The sequence below is a fragment of the Chamaea fasciata genome, unplaced genomic scaffold, assembly GCF_029207755.1.
Source record: "Chamaea fasciata isolate MVZ Bird 193981 ecotype frontalis unplaced genomic scaffold, bChaFas1.0.hap1 SCAF_2, whole genome shotgun sequence".
Lineage (NCBI taxonomy): Eukaryota > Metazoa > Chordata > Aves > Passeriformes > Sylviidae > Chamaea > Chamaea fasciata.
In genome coordinates, this window is record NW_027094087.1 from 37,361,751 (window position 1) to 37,385,498 (window position 23,748).

General features: G+C 42.6%; 1 protein-coding gene across 1 annotated transcript; it reads left to right on the top strand.

Annotated features, from left to right (window-relative positions):
• Nucleotides 1-1,438: 1,438 nt before the first annotated feature.
• HEPHL1 (hephaestin like 1) lies at nucleotides 1,439-22,719 on the top strand. Its single transcript, XM_066177414.1, is given in 18 exon segments — nucleotides 1,439-1,577; nucleotides 2,675-2,929; nucleotides 3,955-4,022; nucleotides 4,024-4,124; nucleotides 4,844-4,980; nucleotides 5,139-5,270; nucleotides 7,729-7,940; nucleotides 8,345-8,495; nucleotides 9,721-9,933; nucleotides 12,462-12,675; nucleotides 14,262-14,401; nucleotides 15,432-15,572; nucleotides 18,619-18,725; nucleotides 19,213-19,435; nucleotides 20,161-20,300; nucleotides 20,887-21,046; nucleotides 22,348-22,437; nucleotides 22,517-22,719. Coding segments are annotated over 18 exon segments (2,811 nt in total). The 5' UTR covers nucleotides 1,439-1,453.
• Nucleotides 22,720-23,748: the final 1,029 nt, after the last annotated feature.

The following is a 23,748-nucleotide window of genomic DNA, read 5'->3' on the forward strand; positions in this document are numbered from 1 at the left end:
GCCCAATCTTTGTAATTTTTTCCACATAGAGAGTGTGTATTTATTTTTGTTTACAAGTTTTATCTCACAACCATACGGGAATGTGCACTGAACAGCCTGTCCTGTGTATTTTATAGCCTGCTAATGTTGTGCTGGAGCCAGCATGAACGAGCCCTCTCCTCTTTATCAGCTGAATCATTGCCACCTCTCCCCCTGGGCTCATGTAACTCTGCCACCTCTTTTCAGAAACTCCCAGAGTACAAGATCAGCCCTGATTTCATATACAGTACTTCTAAGTGAAGTAGGTTCTATATATGAAGAAGAGAAATACTTAAATGTGGAAAAAACAGGCCTGGTTTCCAGTTTAACTCACACAATTAAAATGTCTCAGACTTACATTGTCCTCAAGAGCCTTTGAAATCCACAGAACTGAATATGTGATTCTGACACTGAGCTGATAACTACTAGACAACACATGGAGCTAGGAGACAGCATATTCCAAACAATCCTAGCCTGAAAGGCCAGATTATCTGCATGTTTGGCCTTGAATTCATGAAGGTGGATATCTACATGATGTTACTGCTCTAGTCTCCCAGCCAGTGGTGGTAGACACAGAACTGGGAGCAAGACTCTGAGCTTCCTCCTGTGGAAAGCAGAGGAAATGAAATTTTTTGTGGGATCAGAGATAGACTGATTGGAACGAAGTCTACACTCTCCAGTGGATAGTAAGAGACTACTCAGAATCACCAGTCCTATAGTCTCAGGTTGCTCCCCAAATAGATACTGGGATAAAGATGTTGAACTTAGCTGCAATAAATTCTGTTCATCCTGTCTTCAGCCTTTTTAAATTTAAGTACCTAGTCCTAGGTAACTCTCATGGATTCCTTGTCAGTCTGTGGAGAGCGAGCCACATTTAGAGGGCCACTCTGGGGGAATAGTTCGGCATTCACTTCAGTGCAACAGAAATGCAGGCTGCTACTCCTCACTCCTCAATTTCTTGTCAAAAAAACATGAGTCGCTGGTTCTGAATAGATCCAGCTCATGACCTGGCTCACTGTGCAGGAACACAGATGCTAACTAACACTGACTAAGGGACAGGGCTGGAAGCAACGGGCCAAAGAGCGGGGAAATGGGACAACAGATATTTGCAGGTGGTTGTGCTCATGTTAGACCAAAGAGATACTGAAATATCAGCTTGACTTAGCTTAGCTTTGCCTTCCGGAGGCACTTATCTGTTCAAAGTCTGTTGGAGGGGTGTCAAAATGCCTTAGAAGAGCCAAATTAGGTGAAATTTGTCCTGCCCTGCAGACTTTGGGAAAAGAACTGTATTGCCTTCAGTGCACCAAGGTTATTGTCATTTTTAAATTCAATCCCATCCCAGGCTTTTTTTATCACTTTCCTTTTTGTTTGCAATTCAGGAACTGCAGATGAGACCACAATAGAAGGGACTGGTGCTGCTAATGCTTTTGCCCTGATGTTTAGCATTGTAGATGAAAACGTCAGCTGGTATCTCGATGAGAATATAAAGACCTTCTGCTTAGAACCAGACACAGTTGACAAAGAGGATGAAGGTTTCCAGACCAGCAACCGAATGCATGGTGAGAAGGACTTTTGAATTAATGGTGACCTACAGCAGTGACCGGGCTCTTTTCAATTCAGTAGGACTTTCTGTCCCCTGTGATGTCTCTCCTTTATCTGTGTTAGCAAGGAAAGGGTCAGAATGTTGAAGTACTGTGTTGATAGAAACATCTCCCTAAAAACAGCATGACACTTGCAGAAAGGAGATTTGGCTTTCATGTCCCGATCTGACATTTGTTTAGCATGTTATCATAGGCAACAGATTTAAGCTGGTTTGGTTTTTTGTTTGGTTTTTTTTTTTTTTTTGTTTGTTTGTTTGTTTGGTTTTTGTTTTTTTGGGGTTTTTTTTGTTGTTTTTTTTTTTGTTTGTTTGTTTTTTTGGGTTTTTTTCCCCAGCTGTGAAAGGAGCAAAGAAAGCTGCACAGCAATTTGAGATGTGTGTATTGAAAGAATTCTCAAAAGAGAATTCTCAAAAGGCTTTTGGATGGTGGGCTGGCTGGTATAACCACTCCTGCCCTTCAGAGGTATATTGGCCAATGGTACTTTGTGTTATTTGGACATTTGGCATAGGAAGTTAATTCTAGATATTTCTGTATATTTTCTTTGTTCCCAGGAGCCTAGGAAATAAAATATTTTGCAAAATACGAGTCTTATTCTCCTAGCGTCCTGATACATTATCAGATGTGGAAGCTGAGGAAGTCAGAGCTGACTTCACTGATTTGGCTGATATAATTTTCAAATCTAAATTGCTTGAGCCTGGCATATAATGGTTTATTTATGACTTAGGACAAGAGGAAATAGATTTCAGCCATGCTAAATGGCTGCAGAACAAGTTTACTTCATTATCAGGCCTTTTTGGTGATGACTTAGCCTTTGCAACATCTTGATATTATCCAGAATGTTTTTCACAGACACAGAGAATTTGGGGCATTTGATCATCCAGAGCAGTAAGACATATGTTCAAAATGCTACTCTTCATCAAGGAGCCTGTAGGGGCTTTATTCAGTGGGAACATTCAGGTAGTTTCTTTTCTGGGCCAGGAAAGGACCATCCTTAGAAATGGGATCAGAGGCACTTTTCTTTCACCTCTCAAAAAGTCTCATACTTTTGTTTTTAGCTATTAATGGTTACATATATGGCAATCTCCCGGGCTTGGAGGTGTGTGCTGACACTTCCATGTCTTGGCACTTGTTTGGCATGGGAAGCGAGATAGACATCCACGCTGCTTATTTCTACGGCCACACGTTCACTAGCAGAGACCAGAGAGCAGACGTCGTTGGCCTCTTCCCGGCAACATTCATCACAGCCGAGATGACTCCTGGCAGCCCCGGGAGGTGGCTGATAACGTGCCAGGTCAATGAGCACTTACGAGGTACGCTGCTGTAGATCTCCCGCATCAGCCTCTGGTATGTTTGGAAGAGAAATCTGGGAGACGTTTCCAGGGAAAGCGAGATTTGACACTTTTTTTTGTGACTTTGGAACAATTAGCAACTGTTTCACCAGATAAAGATCGTGATTATGAGTTTAGTCACCAAAAATGATACATGTTGGGCCAAATCTTCAGCTAGTATGAATGACTTGGCCATGCAACTCATGTGAGGAAGACTTGCTAGACCCAGCACTGTCACCATGCTTCCTAGATAAACATAAAGGCTTTGATGAGCAGTGAGAGGAACTTTCATCACCAATTTTTCAACGCAGTCTTTTGTTGTAGATAAGTACTTCCACACAAAAAAATAATCATGCCAGCTGAACACTTGATAGCTTTTTGCTTTATGGAAATCAGGCAAAACTTTGCAGTGTTTTCAGAAACCATTATGTGAAGGAATTTGATGGTGATGTTGTGATATCTGTGCAGTGCAAGACCCCAAAAATATGTATCATAAACTAGGTGTCATGGCAGCAGGCAGTGTATAATTATCATAGCAGAGATGAGTTGGGAGAATTTTTAGACATTGATTCCAGTTGGATTTGCATCAGGCAAAACAGTCTCAATTCTGGCAAACAACAAATACCTTCAGGAGAAATAACCAGTCTGTATTTCAATGGAAGTCAGGGAGAGATTATGCTATTTTGCAGATTTCTGGAGGTACTCTGACCTCCAAAATCATTCTACCATCCTTATGCAGATTGAGAAATTAAGTAAATCAGTCCACTAAAGAGTGTAATTGATGTCCATGGGTTTCAGCTGTTGCATAAAGTGTACCACCTTGCAAAGGAAGGGTGGTGGTATCTGGCCGATTGTAGGCAGGGAATGTATTTTGAAATAGAAATTTACTGTAGTAATTGTTTCCAATCCTTGTAGCTCCCAGAGAGTTTTGAATGTGCATTTGTATCCATGAGATTGCTGACTCTGCAGCTGGTCAGGGGATGTCTCCAGACTCTTTCTCCTTCCAGGTGGCATGGAGGCACTATATGATGTTCAGATCTGCAAAAAAAAACCTGTCTCACTCTTCAGCAGTCAGTCATATGAGAAGATATTACATTGCTGCTGAAGAAGTGCTCTGGAATTATGGACCTGACGGTTATGATAAATTCACTGGGCAGGGTTTGAACACCACTGGCAGGTAAGGTTTCTTGTCAACTCCTGTTGTGCTTTAATTTCAGAAGTCTGTGTGACACTGCCCCAGTGATTCACATGGGCTAGGTCCTGCAGTGTCATTAATTTTAATTGAAAGGAGCAGGGAGGAATAGATTTAAACAGCCTTGTCAGGAAGCTAGATGCGTAAGTGCGACACTTCAAGGTGCCTTCTGGAAGCACTTATCTTACTCCATTAAATGCATGGGGAAAGTGAGGCACACCAAGTTCAACACAGTTAATGCCCCTCGTCAAGACTCTTCAGGCAGCTTTCACACTTTTAATCAGTGCTGTTCAGAGGTGCCACAGTGGCAGAATTTCCCCCCCTGATATTACCGATGGAGACAAATTGCATTATAGTGTCTCTCAGAAAAGCCAATAACGGTTAGACACACACTGAGCACAGTTCTTGCCCTAAGGTAAGTTGATATAGATACCTCCCTAAAAAATCAGGGGAAAACATAAAAGGTTTTACCTTTTACATAAAAGTAAATCTGGGTTAAACATAAAAGTCTAATGTACAATGAATGCTCATTTCGTGGCTTATTCAAACCAGGAATATTTTTCTTTGTGTGCTAGAAAAGTGTACGCAGATTAGTAACTTGGGGGGTCATTTCTCCTGTGTCTGGAGTAATAACTTTATCTGAAATGAGGAGGATCTGCTTGAACCTTCAATTATTTAACCAGTCCGATTTGCTAATTCTACAGTGAATCTGCAACATATTTCACACAAGGGACTGACAGAATAGGAGGGCAGTACTGGAAAGTTCGCTATGTGGGATATACTGATGCAACGTTCAGTAAGAAGACTTGGTCAGAGGACATGAAGCACCTGGGAATACTTGGTACAGTGAATATTTTCCCCTTCTGTCATTACATCAGGTTTGAATGTAGAACCATCTGGACTGAGAGGGGAATTTAGTGCACGTAGCTCTCTCTTAATTTGGTGGAAATATGCTGGAGAGCAGTCCTTCTAATACCTTCCCTCACTCTGTTTTTTAAGGCCCTGTTATAAAAGCTGAAGTGGGAGATACAGTGATGGTTACTTTTGCCAACAAAGCCAGAAGAAGCTATAGCATTATGGCCCATGGTGTAAGCTTCAGCAAGCTGTCAGAAGGTGCTCCCTACTTAGATGGTAAGTTTTGGTTGCACTACTGTATCATCACATCCACAATACCTGAGTCCAAAAATCTGCTGCTGAGCTCTGCAGGTTTGCCCTCTTGTGGATGCTATGGGACAGAAAGGATGATTTGATTAGTTTGTCTCTACCCTTCATGTCACAATCAACGGGACTACACAGTCTGCAAATGTGATGGTTCTTCTCCTTGGATATGTGCCAGACAAGGTATCTAGAACTAGCTGAGGTCTATGTTGAACAAAAGTCACAAGTACAATCCAATTTCTATTAGTTCTAGTCTAATATTGCTCCATTGCAAGGAGTGGATCTCCTCTGGACAGGAGGATCTGGCATGATGGCCTGGCTGAGTCATTGGCTATAGCTATCCTCATGGTCTCAGTTGCATCATTCCCAATTCTCTAATCCAGGCTGGGCATTGCCCTTGCTTTACTGTCAGGATAGTCAGTTTCAAAGGCAGCTTTTATCTGGTTGCCCTGGAACATGAAGCGGTGATAATCCTTATTAATTCTCATGAATACATAAATGCTGAAATGGAGCATGTATGAAATTCTTCCTCTCATTTTGTGCATGAACAGGGTCTTTTCATCTAAGTTTAACTATTGAATGTTAAATATCATGTTTAATTGGTAGGCACCTTTTACAGTCATTGACAAGGAGACCCTCTGCAGCTGTGATTCTGTCTCCACCAACCACAGAAGTCTAGAGTTTGAGTTAGGGACTAAGCTTGAGATGGCCCAGTTGAGGTGAGATGAATCCCATTCAAAGCATCTACAGAGATAATGCTGTGGTCTCTGAAAAAGTTTTCAATGCATTTTCAGCACTGCAAAGAAAAGTAGTTTTCTTGTTGTCTAAATTTCTTTGTTTCCACTACAATGCATCAAAAGTAACTCATGGGACATAATCCCTCTTTTGAAAATTGTGCTGAGAGAGAACTAGGTCAACATGTAAAACTCATCATACAATAAAATCAATGCAAAAAGGCTTTATTAAATTATTGTCTCTTGTTGCTGGCCTTGCAACTCAACAAATTCGCCAGGAGGCAAAACATAAAAAAACAACTGGCTTGAGTTCAGCCTTGAAGTTATCTGCACAGATCCTAATGCCACCCATGTCAGAGATAGTTCTCCAATGGAAGTGCAGCTTCCTGCTTGCAGAGCTGTTGTGCTTTCATTTAACAGCCCCTGGTCATTGTGCCCTTCAGCACTGCACACTTCAGTGTGTAGCAAAATCAATCCAAAACCTACAGTTTAGCAGTCATGTGAGCTGGCACACCTCTGGGTCTTTGGAGAGAACCTGACTCCAGATTCATCAATAATCTTTCTGCCCCTTCTTCTCCCCTTTTAACTCTCGTGCCATGGATTTGCATTACCTCTATCCACAAGCGTATACATTCAGAAATCCTGTAGGTATATATGCAGAGGCTGTAGGTTTATGCTGAGGGTAAATAATTTTTCAGAGGGAGTGCACTGTCTAAGTGCAGTTTACTCATGTAAATAAAAATACTTACATCTAGAGATGTCTGCAGATATATGTTTTGTTCAGTGCTCTCAGGAAATACCCTTGCATGTTGCATTTGACACTTGTCAGCCTCAGAGGGCTTTTGACTCCAAGTCAATGTTTGCCTCATTGACGACCATTGCAGGATGAATCCAGTAGTATTGGATACTGTGGAAGCTATACTCTGCTTTCTGTTGCAGTTTGCAGCTGTGCTCAGATGTAATATTGCTGTTTTCACTTGTGTCTAAGTCTCTAAGATTTTCTTGGAGTACTGGAGGCTGACTGTGCTGAGAAAATATGGACAATGGATGCTTAAGTGTCAAAGAAAATCTAAATCCGCCCTTTGCATAGCAGCAGACAATGGCCCAAATCCTTTAAAAGTAGCCTCCAACAAAGAACAATATCATCCTCTCTCTGAAGATGCTGACAAGTACTCCTGTGCATTGCTACAAAATCAAAAAGAAACAATTACCAGGATCAGATTTGTTTTGAACTTCTAAAGAGCTGCAGCTCCAGCTCCACTCACTAGTGTAATTGATTTGTTGGTGCTTAATGAAAAGTAGTGTCTGAGTTTGTGCCACAGATAAATTCCACGATAGGGCAGGTAAGCTACAAACATTAGAGGAAGCCATTTAAGCACCACGATGAGCTCTGCATGTTTTGTCTGACTGAATCCAGATAATCCAAGGTAGCATTGGAAGGTGTCTGAGTGGAGCAGCTGAACTTGTTCTGTGGGCAATGGGCTTGGTTGTCCCCATGGCACGGGACTAGGGTGAGGTGTTCCCATGACATAACTGCCTGAACTATGGGATGGTGCTTGAGCCCAAACTGTGGGCTGGTAGCAAGGTGGAGCTTCTCTGCAGAAATCAGTAGCCATGCCTGACTTCCATCTAACTCTTGTAGTCAGGAAGACAAAGCCTTCCTGTAATCTTGGTGCATCTCAACTTTCTCTCTACAGGCTACCTGAAGCCAGGAGCCCATGTAAAGCCAGGTGAAACCTTCACGTACAAATGGAGGGTGCCTGAAAATGGAGGTCCAGCAGAGAGTGACCCCCCATGCCTGACCTACCTGTACTATTCAGCCACTGATGCTGTCAAGGACACCAACTCTGGCCTCGTGGGACCTTTGCTGGTCTGTCGGAAGAACACCCTGAATCACGACGGGACACAGGTGTCTGAGTGAATTTCTCCTTGTCCCTAAGAGCAGGGTGGTGCATTGGGGGTTCCTACACAGGCTATTTGCCCAGTTCCCAGCTCAGTTTACAGAGATTAAATGAATGTCACTCCTCAGGGTAAAAGCTGATCTAAGGGGATGGTTAAGAAGACAAAATAGTCATTCCCTAATAGCCTGGCTCTTCCTTAGCTTTTCTGTCTTTTCCATGCAAATAATAACTCTTTTCACGCCACATAATGGACACTTTATTTATCCTTCTGGCTGATGAAAAGGTGCCAATATCCTGTCTCTATGCAGACTTAGTAAGAAGGTGGCTTCAGGGAAAAGAATGCTTTGTTATAAAAACCTATTCCTTTTTATTGATTTTTTTTTTAATGTCTTGTCTTCATTCTTGTCTACAGAAAGGAATAGACAGAGAATTTTACCTCCTCTTTTCAGTCTTTGATGAGAATGACAGCTGGTATCTGAACAAGAATATTGAAGCATTTACTGGAGACCCTTCAAAAGTAGATGAAAATGATGCTGATTTCATGGAATCCAACAAAATGCATGGTATAAAATGCCTAATATCTGTTAATGATACCTTTTATTCAATCATATTAAGCAGGTTTTATCATCATTCATAGCTCTCTGCACTGCACTGCACTGTAGAGTGAGCTGGAAAGCTGTCAGTCAGTTTATGGCCAGCTCCTGAAGCCCTTGGAGTGCACATTGAAACTCCAGTCACAATGGCAATGAATGCACCCATCTCCCAACTGCATCTGGAAAAACGGAACAGAGCATTGGTTTTAGATAATACTTAGATAATACTTTAGATAATACTTTAGAACAATACTTAGTTCTATAAAAAGACACAATGCCAGAGATGGGCATCAGCTGCAGAAGAAGCCAACGTTCTCCAGTGTTTTAAATTTCACTGGTGGCCTTGGCACTGACTCATGCAGCGAAGTCTACTTGCCCTGCTCTGCCATCTCCCATGTGGGCAGTGACAACCTCTGGAAGAGGAGACGCAAAGACTAGGGGAATGGCCAAAAATATTTTACAACATTATTTCTGGGTGCAAGTATCTGACTTCAGCATGGATCTCCTCCAAGGTATCCCTGGGATGACAGACTTGAGCAAATCATGTGATCTATCTTTGCTTTAGATATATATTGTTAGAAAACTCTGGGGCTTTCTAGACCTATCTATTTTATTCTTCTGCTTTGACATGGATCTCATACTGAAGTTTTGTTCTTTTATAGCACCTTTCACACATTGATCACAGATAACATCTGAGGATTGGGGAGTTTAGCCTTATAACATCCTTGTGAAAGAAATATATACATTTAGGAAGTAAAAGTGGAGATCAAAGGTCAAAATCACATAAAAAAGGCTCCACCAGAACTGAATTCTGGATTCTCCACTCAGAATCTCTATGGCCCTCCCCATAGCCTTAGTAACCTGGTTATACATTCTCCAAGCTGAAAGGAGGTACCAGATTTGTACACTTGGCTGGTGTCTGGGAGGTACACTAAAAAACTCGGTGGAGGAGTGCTGCATCACTGCAAAGGGCTATTACAAGATTTTACAGGCTAAAACCAAAGAGGTAGAAGCTCTGAGTTTATAGGAATAGCACTTAGATGTTAATTTGGTGTCATCAAGTGCTACCTTTGCTTCACAAAATGCCCCATTAGTGACTTGCTGAGTTGTGAGTCTCTGGTCAGGTAGGTGGTAGGAGGCTCTGTGGTGCATTTATGTGGACTGCTGCTAACCAGGATTTTTCCTTCTCCTCCAGCTGTCAACGGCTACTTGTATGGCAATCTGCCAGGCCTGACCATGTGCAAGAATGACAAGGTCTCCTGGCACCTCATTGGGCTGGGCAGTCACTACGACATGCACGGGGTTCATTTTCAAGGAAACACCATCGACTTGAGAGGGACGACAAGGGATGGGCTGGCCTTGTTTCCTCATTTATCAGGGACAGCATTAATGCAGCCAGACCGTGTGGGTATGTTCATGAACTGATTTTGGTTGTGTGGCACTTGCAGATACTAGTCAGCCAAAATAACAGGCAGTGAGATGCTCTGCTCTGCACAAGAAGACTGAGAGCCCAGAGAGAGACCCTGGGGGCCCAACACAGCTGAGGATTCAGGCTGGATTACTTTTCTGGGAAGGTGTATAAATCAAATATGCATGTGCACCAAAGACCAGAGGCTTTAACGACCTGGGGATGGGCAGAGCAGCAGGCAGAGAGATAGCTAACAGGATGCTAACAGAATTTTATAATTCTCCAAAAAGACTTTTTTAGAAAAGCAAATTCCCTGCCATGTGGGTAGTCAGCATCATTTAAGGTATTTTAGGACTTCAACAAAAGCTTTTCAATAATAGTCAGTCTTTAGGAGTTTCTTCAGAAGCTTATACATTAAAGGTACTTTTAAATCTCATGGGTAATCCAGTGATTCATACTTCAAACTAGAAGAGTATGAGTTGTTTGCTGGAGACATCAAATAATCTTAATAACAGAGAGTACAGTGTTACTTTGCTTTACATTGGTGCAACTCTGTTTAAATTACAGAGTCATCAGGGTTGTACAAGGCTATGCCAAAGGCCATCCATGGCCAGGGCATCTGATAGAAATGTTCATTGGAGTTGTATATGTGCTAGGTTAGGCCTCTGTTGCAGATGCCTGTAAGACAACTGAAATTTTCCTTACACAAATCCCAAACATTTCCACTCCCTGTCATGAAACTGCACTGTAGGACTCACACAAAACAATTATTCTAAGAGATTATTAATTTTTGGCTAACCTTCTACTGGCAATAAGGGAAATTGAATGAATTACCAGATCTTTGCAATCACCAACGCATATGATTTTTCTTTAATTACATGTTATTTTATCTTTTTATCACTTTTACCACTGAAGCGCAGGAAATGGACTGAGATCTAGTCTGGACAGAGTTATGCTTCTAATTTTGGTTCTACCACTGACTCACAAACAAAGCAGCTCTGAAAGTGCTTTCCTCCTTCACACAGTGCTAGCAGGTGGAGCTGTACAAGACACCATCATGATCTGCTTGAGTAAATGGGGAGGAGAGAAGGAGAGTATAAATGTTAAAATCTGCCCATGAACATGCCAAAATATGCTCCCATAATCACTACCATCTTTGGCCGCCAGAGCTACCAAAAAAAAAAGGCCCATGGTGGCTTGGCCTTTCATGTTTCATGGAGGGAAGGAAAAGGGTCATAAGGTTACAGTTTACCTCTACTGTGCGTATAGATAAATGGCTATAAGCAGGCATTCCTCTAAAGGGGGTCTGCATCTGCATTGCAGAGCCCTTCATTAGCCTGATTACACCAGACAAACTGCAGGGGCTCAGTGGAAGGTCCCTTGCACTGGAGGCTGGTACAGTGGCTCTGTGCTCAGGGACCAGGAACCAGCATCTCTGAAACACACCCCTTGTTTCTCCATGCCTTGATTGAGTTTTGCAATGAATGCTTCCTCCTGCATCTCCTTGTGTTCCTCATGGACGTGTCTGCAGCATGGGTTCACTGGCAGTGAAGGCTTGCTGGCAAGCTTATTCCTGCTGCCAGACATCTAAGTGCTTTTCAGAGTTTCCTTGGCCAAGCTAATCTAACTCAAGTAGTTAGAAGCAATTTATGGTGATTTTGAGCAAAGATGGAGCAGGCTTGTTTTTCCTATGGAGCTAAACAAGGCCGAGTCCTGCTGGGTCCTGCACTTGGTTCACAATAACCCCATGCAATGCCAAAGGCTATGGGCAGAGGGTCTGGAAAACTTCTCAGCAGAAGAGGATCTGGAGGTGCTGGTCAACAGCTGCTGAACATGATCCAGGGTGTGCCCAAGTGGCCAAGAAGGCCAGGGACTTCCTGGTCTGGATCAGCCATGCTGTGGCCAGCAGGACCAGGGCAGTGACCGTCCCCCTGTACTGGGCACTGCTGAGGCCACGCCTCAAATCCTGTGTTCAGTTCTGGGCCCCTCCCTGCAGGAAAGACATTGAGGGGCTGGAGCGTGTCCAGAGAAGGGCAGTGGAGCTGGGGAAGGGTCTGGAGCACAAGTCCTGTGAGGAGTGGCTGAGGGAGTGTTTAACCTGGAGAAAAGGAGGCTCAAAGGGGATGGTCTCACTCTTTATAACTACCAGGGTGTTAGTCTCCTCTCCCAGGTGACAGAAATAACCTCAAGTTTCATCTGGGAGTTTTAGTTCATTGGAACAGGCTGCCCAGGAAGTGGTGGAGTCATCATCCCTGGACATATTTGAAAGATTGTAGATATGGCATTTAGGGACATGGTTTAGTGGTAGACTTGGCAGTGCTGGGTTAATGGCTGGCTTGATTGTCTTGGAGGTCTTTTCCAGCCTAGAATATTCTATCATTCTACTTAAACATCCCCTTGCTTGACTTTCCATACAGCACCCTAGATTAGGATTGTCTGAGGACAGATCAGAGATGTACACGACCTAATTTGCCAAGCTGCTTGTTAGGATTTTTAATTGCTTCAATGTCATGTGCTTTTCTTTCCAGGCACATTCAAAGTGGTTTGCAGGACTTTTGATCACTTTGTTGGTGGGATGAAACATCTCTACGAGGTCAGCAGCTGCCACAACACCACCCGAGCCCAGCAGCAGCATGGAGCCATGAGGATCTACTACATTGCTGCAGAGGAAGTTGAGTGGGACTATGCCTCAAATAAGAGCTCAGCACCAAATATTTACAACATCAGCAGCTATGAGGAAAGGTACACCAACCCAAAAAACAGTTGTGGGCACAGGACACACTTACAGTGGAGGGGAAACTTTGAACCACCTTTTCACGACACCAGCCTTGTATTTTTTAGGAGGAACTCTTCACCAAACATAATATGAGAAAATGTATTTACAAAGTCACAGCCTCTCAGACTAGACTAGTTCATAGGCAATCCAGTTTCAAATGCTTTACTTCAGAGTGTCTTGTAATGCTGTTGAATTCAAGAAGTCTTCCAAGTTTGTCTTCCAGCCCTGGCTCAACTTTACAATGATGCCCCCCAACCCCCTCCTCTCCCTTACTCTCTCCAGCCTTGCCATCCCAGAGTTCTGGTTTTCATAGAGGGGAAAGTCAAGCACCTGTTCCGGATGTAAGCTCCTATAGGCAATGCAGATACATGAAGGGGGTGCTGAGCCTTCTTTCCTGCAGCATGGCAGCCCCTAGATTCCCTGAAAAGATCAGAACATAATTAACCCTGCAAGTGAATCACTGTACTGTGTTAAGGAATAAAAAACTTGTAAAAAAATACACATTCCAGATCATATTGCAGAGGCTGGTCTCTGAGGACACTTCAGTGAAAGCAAAAAGGATCATATGTCAAAGATAAACCTTAGAAAAGCATCTGGGAAACAACTCCTTGTACAGAGGAAAAGGAGTCTGTAAAAAATACACCTGAAGGGTCACAGGTGATGATGGGAGTTGAAAGAAAACGTAAACTCCAGTACTGTCAAAGGCTGCTGATGCACACATAGCTCACTACACAGTAAGCAGTATCCATGGGGCAGTTTTTGGTTTTATTTAGTGTATTGTGAGCCAACCTTGCAACTCCGCCAAGGGCACCTTGGAGATGAGCTGCCAGGAGACAGCTGCTCCCAGAAGAGGGTGAACACTCAGCTGCACAGCAGGTTGTGAGTGTCCTCTGCCGGCGAGTCTGCCCTCTGGGATCCCATGGGAACAGCCACAAACTCAGGGTAAACCTGGAAAGCATCGTCTTCCAGGCACAGAAGGGAAAATAGATTTTTCTCTTTGTTGTCGTGCGGGGAAAGCATCCAACCTTTGCAGCACACAGCAGCAAGAGGGAAGAGTAAAGTAGCTCCCTCTTATCTCAGATGATGGCATTTATTTTAGAAGGTCAAGCTTTGTTTATCATCTTCCCATGTCTGACTAATAGCCAAGATAGCAAAAGCAACCATCATGATAAGAGGATTCAGGTTTCCAGGGACAGGCAGTATCTTTTATCAGAGCGAACGATGCAGCTGGAGGGGGCAGCTGAAACCACTCTCAGCTCGCACTTTACCTCTGCTCTGAGAGCTCTGGTGAAGGATTTGTGTTCCCAAAATTCTGGGAGAGTGCAACTTATCCTCAGCTTTACCTGTTTGAAGAGGGTGTGCATTCGGTGAGGATTATCATTCTTGCTATTTGCTATTTAAAACCTCTTGCATCTCTCATCTCTCATGGCCTTCACATCCATCAGCACATTCAATCAAGCTGAACATTCACATTGCATCTATTGTGAATAACAACAGTTACTAGCTTTCAGATATGTGCACTTTAGCACTTTTATTGCCTTTTATTTTGCAGCTATGGGCATGTTTTTCTAAGCCAAGGAGAGGACTTGATCGGTTCAAAATACAAGAAAGTGGTTTACAGGGAGTACACAAGTGGCAACTTCACACAGTGCAAAGTGAGGACAGAAGAGGAGGAACACTTGGAAATCCTGGGCAAGTAGCTCTCGTGTCTCACAGACCAAGCCTGTGGTCAACAAGAGGATTGCTTTTCAAAAACTGAGATGTTTTCTAGCTTTTTAAAGAAGGAAAGTAAGGAACACTGATGCCTATTCCATGCATCAGTGATTTTACACACTATTCATGTAATTGCTGAGTGTAAAGATCCTTTCCAAATTAAAAAATTCATTCTTGAGCATGAATAAGGAGTATCCTAAGGAGTGCTATAACGGCAATTCCAGGATTCACCTTAGCTTCAGAACTTATAACATGGGGGAATCTCTTGTGAACAGATTAAGACAATATTAAGGAGATGGATTTGTGTTTGCAATTGGGCAAGACATAATTTTACCCATCATAAAATAACCATCAGCTCATGTTTTTTATGGGGTGAAAAGCGAGCAAAAATTGGTCATGAAATAGTCGTAGAATCATAGAATATTTTGAGTTGGAAGATCACTGAAGTCCAGTTCCTGGCCCTGCACAAAATCACTCCATATTCCTGAGAGTAAACACTTCCTGAACTCTGTCAGGCTGGTGCTCTGACCACTTTCCTGGGTGGCCTGTTCCAGTGCCCAACCACCTTCTGAGTGAAGAACTATTTCCTAATATTGAAACTATACCTCCCCTGATACAGTTTCATGCTGTTCCATCGGGATAGCCCTCTCTAGGAATATATTTATCATTTCCTTTTCTGAAGAACAAGAGTTAAAAAAAAAAGTGAAAAACACAGCAATTACCAGCTTGAGAAATAAAATTTTGAAAGATTCAAAATATCTTTAGGAATTTTCCTTAAAAACCAGCTGTCCAAAGACCTCTCTTCAAGGAACAATTCTCTTCATTGACCGAAAAGAGATTATTTATACATAGGGAGCTTTTTATCAGCTGAGATAAACCAATTTTGATGGCTTTCCTGGAAGAATAGAAAAGCCCAATGGTTTTGGTTCTACTCCTAGGCCAAGCTATTGAAAGTTTGTTGAATTCAGAAAGGCAACATTAATCACTGGCCTCTTCTGTTTGAATTTAGGGCCATTACTCCATGCCGAGGTTGGTGACTCCATACTGATTGTATTTAAGAACAAAGCCAGCAGGCCTTACTCGATAAGTGCACATGGTATAGAAGAAGTGGGTTGTGAGGAACAGCCTGAGACACCAATTACCCTCCCTGGTAAGGCTCCCTTTTTTTTTTTTTTTTTTTTTTTTTTTTTTCCCCTTTTTTTCCTTGAGCTACACAGGCTGTATTTAAAAGCATTTTAGCACATGAATGATAATCCTTCTTTCAAACTTGCCCATTTCTGTATGTTCTCCCAGGCATCATATGCTCAACGTTTATTCAGCTACAGTTCTGAGTTTTTATACATGTAGGTTCTTCATCAAGTGGGCATGTTTGGGCAGAGAATGAGCCTTCATTCCTATCAGGGGTAGAAACAGGAATGCAATATCACTGGACAACCTCCAAAAGAGAGAGGAACAGGCCCATAATCATGGCAAGAGAAATGTGAGCCAGTGCTGCATTTGTCCCCAGACTGACACCCTAACAATGTTTTAAAAACTTTCAAATTAAGAGGTAAGAATTGCAGATGTTGATATTAACGCTGCCTCTCTCAAGCTACACAGAATTGGCATTTGCATTCATAGTCATGCATAAAATGCAAAACGTAGCTGTCATGCGAATTAACAATCTTTGGAAAAGTGTACCAAATATGCCTCAGTTTATTGTGAAGAAAACAGTGGAAAATAGCTTTTCATATAGAAAAATTCCAGTTAAACTTTTTGAACTTCAATCTTTTTGTTGGGTTTATGTTCTAGTAGGGAGTCAAACCCAGGCATTGTAGTCAATCCAAAGTGTACACACCTTTGCTTTTCTAACACCCAAGCAATTTTTTTCACGGTATTTCTGAACTGCAGTGTGGAATGAAATGAAAAGAAATTTTGATGTAATAAAGTTCTTTGCAAGCTGAAATTTCTTTCCTGTGAGCAGCTGTGTTGGTACAGTACAAATACACAGAAACTCATGTCCAGATATGAGCCAACATCTGCCTTGAATGCAGGTTGATGAATGTATACCTGAGGTTAATACATGAAACGGGGGGGGCGGGGGAGGGGGGGGAAGGAACTGATTTACATACAGCTCTCTTGTTTTGTTATTTGCTCCTTGCCACTGTTGATGCTGTTAGGCTGGCGGTTGAGATGTAACAACGGGAACATGTCATGTCTCCTGTGTCCACGTGGGAGCAGGCTTGGGATGAGTTGGATGAGGGAAGGTGTCTGTACTTGAGAGTAAGCCAAAAAATTCTTCAGCAAGACCTAAGGACAGACTTTTCCTTAGAGTGTTTGGAAAAAGCAATAAACCTAGAAAACAATTCGCTCAGAACAAGAAAAATTTCTGGGCACCTCAGTCCCTGCCACCATCATCTAGAAATCCTCACTGTCTGTCTTCCTAGGCCAGGCTGGACTACTCACCTCAAACTTGCCAAAGACTGTCTAGTTCTACTAAATCTTAAATTAATCATCAGACAGATTTGAATCCTGGCAAACTGTACTCCTGAGAGCACTGCCAGCTCCTAAAGAAACTGTGGGGAGCATGGTAAATTGATGCAGAGAGCATATCCAGAGCAGCCTATGCTAAACCAGCTTTCATCTGCCACAGCTTTGTTCTCTCCCTGTCCATTCTTCCATTTATGCAGAAGAAAAAAGGGAGAAAACATCAATTTTGCTCATGCTTATTACACTTTTCAGGGGTTATGCCTTATTTTCACTTCAAAGATGGGTCTTCAATGTCTTCTGAAGCATGTCAGCTTTTAAGTAGGGTGGAGATTTCTTTCCATCTACAGCCTCCAAACATCCTGAGGTGAGGAGGAAAAAGCAAGGAGGGGGTGGAGGACCATGACCAGCCTCCCTTCTCAGATCGTGCTCTCTAAAAAGCAGTGATGACATGTAGGTTAGATACAGGTGGATGACAAACACTTCCCTGGCCTATGTCTCCATGACATGGTGCTTATCCTGTAGGAGTAAATGATATTGCAATACTTACATGAGTAACATACAATACTTACCATCTCATATTGTATGAGAGTTGAGAATCACCTTTTTTTTTGTTTTTGTAGTTACCTCTGTACAATAAAACCCACTGTTGCATGATGCATGAACAGTGTAGTGGCTCAGTGACACAAAACTAGGCTCAGTCACTTCCCAACCCTTTAAGCTTGAAAATTCTCCTTGCCTAGATGCCCACAGCTATTGGCAGCTGTTGGGTTGTAGCTGTACTAAAACCATGGTTCTGTGATTTCCTGGTTTTCATCTGACTCAGAGCATGTCCCACGATGCCCTTGGCTGTTGTCACCCTGAAAGACTTTTGGTACAGAGATTGCTTGGTTCAACATTTCTCCATGACTTAAAAGGGCAAGGTGTTGCCCACATCTTGGTCTCCTACCCTTTCCTGCACTACCAGCAAAAACCACAAAACAGGGAAACACAGCATAGGCAGTTGATCTGAACACAGATGTTTGTGTTCAGTGTAGAGAAATGATCCTCACCCAAACAGATCATTTCCTCATCCATTTATTACCATTTTTTAAAAATCAGAGGTCAGGGAATTACTGCTCAGGGAGGATGTGACAGAGATGATGATTTGGGATGGGACAGAGGTTCTCTGGTAATTGCTGTGGAGCAGGGGCTTATCTGGAAGAGGAAAGAATCCCTCTGCTGCTCCAAGACAGCTGGTTGGTACATATTCACCTCTCCTTTCTGGGCTTCCAGCTGACACACTTCTGCTGCACCCTCTGCAACTGCCACTTCTTCTTGCCCTTTTCAATTGAGAAGGTTCAAGAAACATCTTCTGGGCTTGGCTCCCAATGCCTCATCTGACTTTAAGCATCAGCAGCCAAGATCATTGAATTACTACAAGTTTTGTCAAGGGGAAAAATGAAGAGTCCTGTCTGTAAACTTCCTTTTGTGGGATTCCACTTCTGTCAGTATCATTTGCAGATCTTCTTTTCCAGAGCAATCTGCCTTCATTTACATCACTGGAACCTCACTGACCTCCTGGAAGGCAGAATCATATTCCTATCCCATTGCTGCATGCTTCCACAGGTAGTTTTGATGCAGACAATTGTTTGATGAGGAGGGTAGGATGCTATTAGTTGCTATTAGATGCTATTCAAAGCCTCTCATACAGTGCTGTTCAAGGTAAAATTGTTGTTTCTCTGTTTCAGGGGAAATAAACACCTACAGGTGGAACGTCCCAGAACGATCCGGTCCTGGCAAAACAGATCCAAATTGTATCACTTGGGTTTATTACTCAACAGCAAATTTTGTTAAGGTAACCAAGAAATGGCCATTAAAGCTTGCATTGCTTTGGCTAACACGATGTGCCTTGTGTAATGTTTCTGAAAGGATCCTGCTTCTCAGATGGGACAGGACCACAGGCGAGAGACACCATTTACAGAGCTAGATGTCCTCTTTACTAACAGTTGCACATGCTTGGGTAATTTAATCTACAGAAATCCCAAGGCACCCACCACAGTAATGTGATTTCTTCCTTAAAGAATAATTAAAGGGATTTGGGGTAAAGACAAAACATTACACAAAATCACAGAATCACAGAATGAGTAAGGTTGAAAGGGGACACTAGAGAGAGGTCATTGCTTCAGTAAATTACCCGAGAGGCACACAGAGAAAGTAGTTTTTAATCAGACTGATTTTTTTTCACCTGCTAGGAAAAAGCAATTTAATCTTCAGTTAATCTGTATCTATTTCATAACTGGATGAACTGAAAATCTGTAATGCATATATTTATTTTATTTCAGGACACATACAGTGGTCTGATTGGGCCTCTTGTAGTCTGCAGAAAAGGAACTCTAGATGAAAGAGGTCTAAGGAAAGACATCGATCGTGAATTTACTCTTCTCTTTATGGTGTTCGATGAAAATGAATCCTGGTATTTGAAAGAAAACATTGAAACATACCTTCATAAGAATCCTGACGATTTTAATTCCACTAAGAACTTTGTAGAAGGCAACAGCCTACATGGTATGTAGGACTTGGCAGCAGCAGCCAAGAGGAAAGAGGTTTATTTTTCACAGCCCTTTTAGGAAGATGTTGGATTTAGCCTGCAGTTACTGAACCATGTAACAACTTCATAAAGTGCAATGCTGGATACAAAAAGATTTCCCAAGGTCCAGCCAAGATATATTTCTAACAAGATAGTTTACTGTTATAGTCTTGGGAAGTGGCTGCTCTGCCAGAATTCCTTTGTCATTGGGAGCTGTGTTCCTCCAAGGCTTGTTTTTCAGGAGCGTAGGAATGATATTTTAAAACTGTGGCTGTATTTGCAGCCAGTCCAGGAGCCAGGCAGAATAGACTGGATGGGGACACACACAGCCCTGGCAAAGCAAACTCTTCTTTTTACAGCTGGTACCCATTTTAGGCAACAATTCTATTCCCTCTTTTTCCATGTAGCTTCTCAGCATAAATCCAGTTTTCTCAGGAGTCCAATCTCAACTAGTAAAAAAAACCAGTCTGATACTCTGTAAGACAGAATAATGTTTGCCGATGTATACTTACACAATTTGGAAACTGAAACAAAAGTATGACTGTCTCCCTGCAGTGGCAGTGGTCACTATGGACAGCACTTGCCCTGACCACACATGCCTGAGCACTTCTCCCCTGAAAGTGCAAATGGTGCCTGAAGTGGGGGTTATAATCACCCATACCATGGCCAATTATTAATAATTCCTATTTTGTCTTTCTTCCAGCAATCAATGGGAAGATTTACAACAGTCTCTTGGGTCTAACGATGAATGAAGGTGATAGGACAAACTGGTATTTGATAGGAATGGGCAATGAAGTGGATATCCACACAGTTCACTTCCATGCACAGACCTTCATCTTCAAGGTTGGTAAAATAAATCAAAGTAAAACTTTTATAGAGTGATGGGAAATTTATGAGAAAAACAAACAAAAAAAATCCATATTTTTAGCCTGGTTTTGTCAATTAGGCACAGAGCCCTGGGCTGATGCTGAGGTTGGTGGGAGTTTTGCATTTGAAGGAAATGCGAAATGAATGAGATCCTTGGAAAGCTTCTATTACTCTAGTAGAGGACATGCTTAAGTGGGTTAAAATATGTGATTACCATAGGTGTAAGGGAAGATACAGGGAGGAAATTAGAGTTATGCCAGGTTAGAGTATGGTTTTATGCTGTGATAGTTTGCCACTGGCAGGACTACCTGAAAAATCTGTCTTTCAAAAAAGCACCTTTGCTCAACCAACAGTTGGAGTCATCAGAAGGTGTCTGTTGTTGTATAAAGGGTTAAATAAGAGGTGTCCACAGACCTCAGTTTCTCTGAATGATGCTCACTAGAAATGTACAAGAAGCATCTGATCTACCTTAAGGAGCTGGAAGTGTAACTGGAATATTTCAGTGCCTGTGGGGGAGTATATGAGGCATGACTCTCACAATTCTGGATTTGCTTTGCCACAGACAGATAAGGACCACAGAGGAGACGTATATGACCTTTTCCCTGGGACTTTCCAGACAGTTGAACTTGTAGCAGAAAACCCTGGAACGTGGCTTCTGCACTGTCACGTGGCCGATCACATCCATGCTGGCATGGAGACAACCTACACCATCAATAAATCAGGTGCAGTATCAGAAACATCCTAGGACTCAGAGGTGGTATTGCAGCACAATTGGATGGAAGGCAGGGATGAAAGGAAGAGAGCTCACCTGTCCGCTGGTGGGAAGCACCTGCACTGCCACGGCCAGGTAGCAGTGATAAGAGACAGGAAAAACACCCCTGATGACATGGCAAAGACAGCAGTGTTTGGTGCACTTTGCTGCAATTTGAAAACAGCTGGTGCTTCACAAATGCCCGTCTGAGACAGTGACAGCCTAGGGACCATTTGTCATTTAAAGGTGTTGGAGAAAACACCTGCAAAGCTGTTTTTCAGCCTTTTTGCCATGCTTTGCGGGAAGGCCTACAGTCTGGCATGGTGCTGGTTCCTTCCTGTGACCCCTGATGACTTGCAGAGCTGTCTGGGCTCCTCCCTGCACAGGCAGACATCAGCTGGGATAAAAGGAGCTCCAGAAAATGGTTGTCCATCTTGTCCAAGAAACAGGTGATCTCTTGACTAAAAGAAGTTGGCAAACTTTTTGAGTGGTACTTGTCTCTTCTAAGACCTGTGAGTGAAGCCAAAAGTGTTTTGCGAGCCTCTCCACATCACATAACTTCACTTAACATCTGGATCCAGCATCTTCCCCCAGGTCTCCACTGTGCTCTAAAAGAGTTGAAACAATGCCAGTAGGCACACCTCATACCTATAACCCTCTAGCAGCATGACGACAAATGTAGATGCCAAATGCAGCCAAAATACTCCTTCCTTGGATATGATGAATTTATTTGATTCCACATATTCATGTGGTCTGGGAGATTTCAAATGGACAAGCAAATGAAGAACTGAATCTTGGAATGGTTTGGGTTGGAAGGGACCTTAAAGATCATCTAGTTCCAACCCCCCTGCCATGGACAGAGACACCTTCCACTAGACCAGGTTGTTCAAGGCCCCATCCAGCCTGGCCTTGAACACTGCCAAGGATGGGGCAACCATACCTTCTCTGAGCAACCTGTGCCAGTGCCTCACCACCCTCATCATAAAAAAATGTGTTCCTTATATCCCATGTAAATCTACCCTCTTTCAGTTTAAAAGCTACTCCTTGTTCCATCACTACAGCAGGTAGTGGAGTAACAGAGATGCCTACAGAGAAGGGGAATATTGCCCATGGAACTGCCCAGAGGAACAGCTGTGATGATCAAATCACAATTTCTGTTCAGATCAACAAGGTGGAAGTAATGAAATAAAGTCAACTCTACTTTTTCAAAAGAGAAAAAAATATTTATTAAGGCTTTCAACTTAACTATGCTTTTTTTTTCTCCCTGAGAAGAGAGACAAGAGTGGGAAGTTCCTTCAGAAGGAGGACACACAACTGGAGCACACAATACAACTACTGCAACAAATAAAACCATTGCAAAGGGTAAGGATTTTTTAAAAATGCCATTTAAAACTCTTCAGATTCATGTGCAGATTTCTCATTAACAACTCTCTTTTAACAGATTATGACAACAAAGTGGGCAATTTTTTCGGCAAAACTTTGAGTCCTGGAGAAGCCAGCCTGATACTCGCTGCTTTTTTTTGCATTGGACTTGTTCTACTGTCAACAGCATTAATCTTCTTCTGCTTCATCACCCACCAAGGAAATAGAATCCATTACACAGCTCTGCATGATAAAAGTGCATTTCTGGCAGATTCCTTATAAACCCCCACTTTTAATATTGTTCACAGGGACTCACTGGATTTCACGACATAGAACCATAAAAGCATTAGGGTTGGAAAATACCTCTAAGATCATTGAGTCCAACCATTAACCTAATACTGCCAGGCAACATGCTGCAAATAAAACTGAAGCAGGGCACATGCTGACAGTCCTACCTCATGGCCAGTCCTCACAAGAGTGAACATGAGCTGTAGGGCTCAGCTCCAAGAGCCATGTACCACCCATCACCATTTCCACTCCTCTGGAGTTCAGATAAGCTTTGCCCAAGATCCAATCTGGCAGCTGAGCAGAATAGCACACCTCTTGGCTTCCACAGGGTCTTCACAGGAGTAAGGAGCAGGCAAAATGGCATCCAGGTGCTCTGTGCAGAAACATGGGATTCACACTAGGAAATAAACACAACAGGGGTCTGGCTTAAGTTGTCAGCTTCTGAAAGAGCAGGTGCTAATCACCAAGTCCCTGCAGTTTCCCAAAGTCTGGCTCAATGAATTCACCACCATTCAAGTGATTGTCCCATTTTTTTTTTCCCTGTTAAATGAGGAAACTCCACACTGGCGACAGATTTGTGAAGACCTACAAATAACTTCTAGCACCTGATGGGTTCAGCAGTGGCTGGGCTGTTAGTTTCTAACAGCTTTTATTTATCTCTAAAAATCTAAACCTGAACAACCTCCAAGAGATTAATTGACTTTGTCAATGCTGCTTGTTATGGTCCTGATTCTGTACCTCTTCTTTGCTCTGAGCAACACCTCTCTCCCTACCTGTAATGAAGCCATCAGGGGGATGATCTTTGTGCTCTGTGAAGCAGACAGACAGAATCAGGACATATTTAGTGATACTTGAATGTTTATAGCTCATTTTTTTGTTAGGTTGTGTTCATTCTTGCCTGCTCATGCCTGCTATAGCTCTTGCAGAGGAACTCCCTTTGTAAAAGGACTCTTGCAGAGGAATTCCCTTTGAACAAAGACCTTTGTAAAACTGTTTACACAAATTTGATTTTGAATGTAAATT